General features: G+C 59.3%; 1 protein-coding gene across 1 annotated transcript in view; it reads right to left on the bottom strand.

The window, feature by feature from the left end:
- Positions 1 to 5847, bottom strand: part of LOC104163232 (parathyroid hormone/parathyroid hormone-related peptide receptor-like) — a 6973-nt gene that overhangs the window by 601 nt on the left and 525 nt on the right. The window contains exons 2-12 of the mRNA XM_009702158.1: positions 4314 to 4419; positions 3769 to 3879; positions 3530 to 3654; positions 3041 to 3135; positions 2554 to 2740; positions 1953 to 2106; positions 1704 to 1764; positions 1081 to 1147; positions 687 to 781; positions 193 to 334; positions 27 to 68 (exon numbers count right to left, since the gene is read on the bottom strand). Coding sequence (XP_009700460.1) covers positions 27 to 68; positions 193 to 334; positions 687 to 781; positions 1081 to 1147; positions 1704 to 1764; positions 1953 to 2106; positions 2554 to 2740; positions 3041 to 3135; positions 3530 to 3654; positions 3769 to 3879; positions 4314 to 4419 — 1185 coding nt within the window. The remainder of the gene's footprint in view (positions 1 to 26; positions 69 to 192; positions 335 to 686; positions 782 to 1080; positions 1148 to 1703; positions 1765 to 1952; positions 2107 to 2553; positions 2741 to 3040; positions 3136 to 3529; positions 3655 to 3768; positions 3880 to 4313; positions 4420 to 5847) is intronic.

The raw sequence follows: 5847 nt of genomic DNA, 5'->3' as shown, positions 1-5847 counted from the left end.
CTCAGCCGCTCGCACTTCTAACTTACCTCCCCGTTGCAAAAGCAGTAGATAAAAGCCACAAAGAAACCCTGCCAAAAGAGACAGAGGTGGAGTTTTGAGTCCTGAGCCGGGATGTTGTGCATGTGGCTCTCCCCTCCCCGGACGAGCCTCGCTCGGTGTTCGGAGCAGGCAGGCAGCCCCGTGTTGACGTACCTGAGAGGAGTTAAAGAGCATCTCGTAATGCATCTGGATCTGCCACAGGACCCCGGAGACTTCGGTGTAGGGCATGGCCATGAACACCACGTAATGGACTCCGAAAAGCGGCATCAGCACCAGCGTGGACTTCAGCAGCTTCCTGAGAGGAGAAAAGCTCTGAGCCGTTAGCCAGGTTTTTCCCCTTGCAGACGTTGGTAAGCGTCCCAGCGAAGAGGGCAATCGCTTCAGCTTCTGGTTTGTGCGGAGCTACTGCACGGTCTCCAGCTCGGAGCAGGGAGCGGGCAGAGCTGGAACCCCTGAGCCTGCTGTGCCAATCAAACCGAGCTGCCAGAAGCGCTGGCTGCCATGGTCCTGCCACCCTCCCTCGCTCCTGCAGTCTTTCCTACGCCTCTGCTCTTCGTTCACAACCCCCTGGGGAGCCGTCTCAGCTAAACAGGAGGAAAATGAGCCAGGCCAGGGCCAGGGCACGGTTTGCTGCTGCCGGCACTTGCCTGTACTGCTGCCGGGGGTCCAGCTTCCCCGTGTTTGTCTCCCAGAGCTTGGAGGCCAGCACCCGGACGATGTTGAGGAAGAGGAAGAAGTTCACCTGCCGACAGACACCCGCTGTGGTTTTGTTGCCCACAGTGACCTTGGGTCTTCCCGAGCAGCCCCCCGAGACGAGGACAGGCAGTTTGGGGTGAGCTGCAGGCAGGGACATGGGGGTGATGCTGTGGTCAGAGCGGGGAGGGACCGGTGCTCCCGGATCCCTCTGCATCACATGGGTCCTCCCTGGGAGCCGGGGTGGCTGGGGAACACAACCCCTGTGACCACAAGTGAACGGCTCCAGGTCTCAATTGATGCCCTTTTCCCAAAAGGAATTGGGAGATTCAGCCACGGGATTCTCACCACCACAGCAGCCAAGATGGGGACCTGATAAATCCACTTCATGTTCCCTGCGCTGAGGTCCCAGCACCTGAAGAGACCGGTAAGGAAACACCTTGGAGAAACCTGAAATCACTGGTAAGGACAATTGCTGAGTGGCGGCTCCCTGTCCCCCCCGACCACCAGCCCCGTCCTCCCGCCCTTCACTGTCTTTGTGAAGTTTGTGTAAATCTTCACCCAACAGCAGCCGTGCTACAAGCATTCATAACCACCGCGGTGTTGCAAATCAGTTTGAAATTCGCATTAACGTTCCTGAGGGCTCCTTGGCCAACTCATCTAAAGCTCCTGGTGTACGTTTGGTGGCCTTTCTCCTTTTCAAACGCTTAACTTTAGAACGTGCCCCTTAGTAAACAGTGCAAAGATGAATGCTGATCGATTTACAGTGTAAACTTGCATCCATCTTCCTCCCAAATGCAGAACAAAACCGCTATTGGTTTGGATTACTGACAATTTGCTGAACAAGCCTTGTGTGCGTGTTCACTCCTCTTGTTCTTTCTGGAAAATTTGCATTTTCAAAAGTTCTGGTGCCCACAGATATTTCGCGAGCATTCGCCGCCGGTCTTTCCCTCCCCAAAGGACCTACGTACTGCGTATCTGCCAGGGAGGCCCTGACGCTGGCCCAGACGGACACAAACACAGCGGGGAGACCTGGAGGGGCAAGAACCACAGTGAGGAGCATGGATGAAACATCACATTTGCAAATCGAACCAGCTCCTGGCGGCTGCTCTGCACCCCGCTGCCCTTACCTGGGCACTCAGTGCCACTCAGCCATGGCTGATGCCACAGCTCCCAGCTGGTCTCAGCAGCCACAGCATTGGGTTGGGGTCCATGCTTACCCCAGCCGATGATGACGAGGACCCACAGGTAGTCCTTGTTGGAGAGGAAGGCCATGAAGATCAGGCTGTGCAGGTAGAGACCTTCCACCAGGATCCAGTAGTGGTTGGTGGCCAGAAAGTAGAGGAAGAGAGTCACCACCACCTTGCAGCCAACCTGTGGACACGCAGTCAGAGAGGTGCCCATATCAGGCTCTCCCCTAAAAGCAAAACCTGGTGGCTTTTGCTCTCTGGCCAGGAAAACCCAGGCTGTGCCTCGTGCGTGGCCCACATTCCTCATCTTGCAGGGAGCTACATCTCCTCTGGCGTATTCCAGCATCAGACGTAGAGCAGGTGCTCTAGGTCATTCCCGCAGGAGAGGTATTTCCCACCGCAGGGCACTCTCAGCTCAGACAGGCTGCGAGCCCGATGTCCTCTGCGGCTCTGAGACACCAGGACAAGGAGAAGCTGGGCAGAGCTGGTGGCCCTTCATCCCTCCCCAACTGCATCACCCCTGAGCAGCACAGCCCCGATCGGGGAGGGTCCCAAGCGCATCCCCTCACACCAGGGGCTCCTAAACCCCCTTTTCCCCCCATCCTGCCGCCGCTGTCAGCGTGCCACTTGCCAGCTGGCTCCGTTGTCCCGGCGAGGGACCCATTTCTGCCTTGAAGTCGTCCTCCCGCATCTTCTCCGTCTCGCTGCCCAGCGTGCCCGAGTAGAGCACCACGTCCTTCACAAAGATGCTCACCGCCCGGCAGATGAAGGAGGTGAAGAGGTGGACGTGGATGTAGTTGCGTGTGCAGTGCAGGCGCCTACAGAGAAGGGGCGCGACACGAGCCCAGCCCCGGCTGCCCAACGAGCTCCCCACACGTGGGCTCAGGTAAGGGGGGGTCCCAGAGAAGGTGAGCTCCGAGGTGTCAGCCCCCTCCCACCATGGGCACAGAGGCTGGATCTGGGGGCAAGCGGGGTGTCAATGCCTTCAAGAGCAGGGTGGAGAGGATGGGGAGCTGGTCATACTGGGGGTGTTTTGGGCTTTGGGAAATTGTCTGATGTTTGTGCTGGGGGCTGGGGCCGGTTCCCATTCCCTTAGGGGCTGCTCCCCTTCTCCTTACTTGAAGTACGAGAGGATGCAGACAGCGATGATGAGGGAGGCCAGGGAGATGGAGTAACCGACGGTGTACATCAGGTGCAGGCGGTCAAACACCTCCTGGAAGAGAAGGGCTGAGCTCCACGACCCCTCTGCAGCCCAGGTCCCCCCCAGAGCGTGGGGGGAGCAGGGCTTGTTTGGGGAGCGGAGGGGGAAGAGCCTCCTGCTCCCAGCAATTCCCTGCAGACAGCGATGATGAGGGAGGCCAGGGAGATGGAGTAACCGACGGTGTACATCAGGTGCAGGCGGTCAAACACCTCCTGGAAGAGAAGGGCTGAGCTCCACGACCCCTCTGCAGCCCAGGTCCCCCCCAGAGCGTGGGGGGAGCAGGGCTTGTTTGGGGAGCGGAGGGGGAAGAGCCTCCTGCTCCCAGCAATTCCCTGGCCTTTGCCGCACGCTTCCCTGGTCCCCCATCCCGAGCCCTTTTCCCAGCACCTTCGACAAGCCAGGTCACCTTCTCACGGCTCCGGCTCTCGGAGGAGAAGAGCAAAGCGCATTCGGTGTAATTGGCCCAGGTCTTGTTGATGCTGAGAGCCATGGCCCAGGTCCCATAGGCACTGCAGTACCTGTAGGCATGACCTGGGAACGGCGACGGGTGCTGTGACAGCAGAAGGACCCGCGGGAAGCCCAGACCGCTCAGTGGAGGGTTTCCACCGCGGTGACGCCGCTCCCTGCCCAGGCACAGGCACTTACCTTTATGGTTGAAGTCGTAGATGTAGTCGGGGCAGGGCACCGACACCTCCTGGCTCGGGGAGCCCTTTGGCCAGCAGATAATCCCATCCCACTCTGGTGGGCAGCTGGTGTCTGGCCAAAGAGCAAAGACACATCTCACATCTCCAAACAGGGCCACGGCATACCTCCGGCTTCCCCACGCGTGCGCTGGAGCGGGGGCGAGGAAAACGCGCTGCCACGCGATCGCCCCTGGGCTGCAGAGCAGGGGGAGCAGCAAGGGGGGGACACGTCCCATCACATCCCACCGCTTCCAGGGGGGGCCAAGGCCCCTCCACAGCTCTCGTTTGCAGTTTGTATGGGACAGTCTAGAAAACGGCGCTAATCAGGGTGATGATTTGATTAGCACCTAATTGCACCCAGAGCAGCCGGGGTGCCAGGAGCTCCGCAAACCCTCAGGAGCCACATGTCCCTGGCCCCATCCCGCTCCCACTGGAAGGGAGAGCGTTTCCCATGATGTAGCCAGCTCCAGTGGGGGTGACTGACCCATGCACAGGGAGGGATGCTACCTTTGATCTTCTCCAGTTGGGCTTTTATGTCTCTCTGACATTTCTCCTTAGCTTCCACCAGGAGATAGATCTGCTCTTCTTTGGTGAGGACATCATCGGGGTCGACCTGCCGAAACAAAACCGAAGTGACGAGCCATCCACCTCCGTGCGGCTGGGCTCAGGCCAGCAGTGTTGGACGGCAGCTCCGCTCAGGTCTCTTTGTCGTGCTCACAATTTAGAGATTAATCCTCCCTGGGAGACCTCAACCCACCCTGGCGGTCTCCATGTCCCCAGAGAGCTGCCACCACCTGCGCGGTGCCATGAGATTTGGGATCCAGGAGCTGGGAGCGAAGCTGCTCTGTCCCAGCAGCACCCCGAAGGCGGCTGATGAGACACCCACAAAGGCTTCCCAACTCAGGGCAGGACCCACATCGCTTCTGCTGCCACAAAACGCCCCGTTGCCACCAACCCCTGAATCCACCCAGCTAATTAACACCGAGTCCAAAATCACAAGGGGCTCAAGAGCTGTTACGGGAACATCATCTCCTGACATGGAAACCGCTTGGCTGAACCCCGTGGCGTGGTGGTCTCGCCCGCCGACTCGTAGCATCGAGCAGGACCATCCTTGGGGCAAGAAATGAGAGTCAAAGCCGGTGCAAGAGACGGGCAGGGAAGACGGGAATGCACATGGAAAATGGATGTGCTGGTAGGCAAAGCTAAGGGAGCAGGCATGGCACGGCCGGGCTGTCCCAACCCACCCCAGGCGAGTCAGGTTTGTGTGAATTTGGGTAGATTTGAACAACACGGGGAAAATCAAAGCGCTGCCCACCTTCCTGCTCTCGTTTATTCCCTCTTGCGAGGCTGAGGCTGACCATGGACAACCCTGTCCGTGGTCCCTTGAGAAATGCATGTCGGTTCACGTTTCTGTGCTAGGAATCAGCGGTACGTCGGGCTTCTGCCCCGGCTCCCTCTCACCCACCCCACCAGCGGCTCTGGACGTCCCCGTTGCCCACGCTGAGCCCTTCCGAGCCGGGTCTGGCAGCCCTCGGTTAAAGCGCCCTGCCGGGGCTCTGCCAACAAGCCGGTGCCCGGCACCGGGAGCAGCGATGCAGACGGGTGCAGCCTGCGGTGTCTGCACCCTCCCGGTTGCACCGCACGTGCAAAGGTCTTTTGGGCTGAGACACTCGAAGGAGTTTGGAACTGGGATGAGGAAACAGCTTTGGAAGTGAAAAGGAGCGGCAGCCCTCGGTTAAAGCGCCCTGCCGGGGCTCTGCCAACAAGCCGGTGCCCGGCACCGGGAGCAGCGATGCAGACGGGTGCAGCCTGCGGTGTCTGCACCCTCCCGGTTGCACCGCACGTGCAAAGGTCTTTTGGGCTGAGACACTCGAAGGAGTTTGGAACTGGGATGAGGAAACAGCTTTGGAAGTGAAAAGGAGCCAGGATGCAGGGGGTTTGCGTTGCCTCCCAGGCTGCCCGCAGGTGAGCACGGCCAAATCCTGCCCCAGAGATGAGACCCTGAACTCCCATTCACGTTCTTCCTAAAAGCAGCTGTCTG

This window comes from Cariama cristata, unplaced genomic scaffold (genome assembly GCF_000690535.1).
Source record: "Cariama cristata isolate BGI_N322 unplaced genomic scaffold, ASM69053v1 scaffold23146, whole genome shotgun sequence".
Classification (NCBI taxonomy): Eukaryota; Metazoa; Chordata; class Aves; order Cariamiformes; family Cariamidae; genus Cariama; species Cariama cristata.
This window is presented reverse-complemented; position numbering and strand designations above follow the sequence as displayed.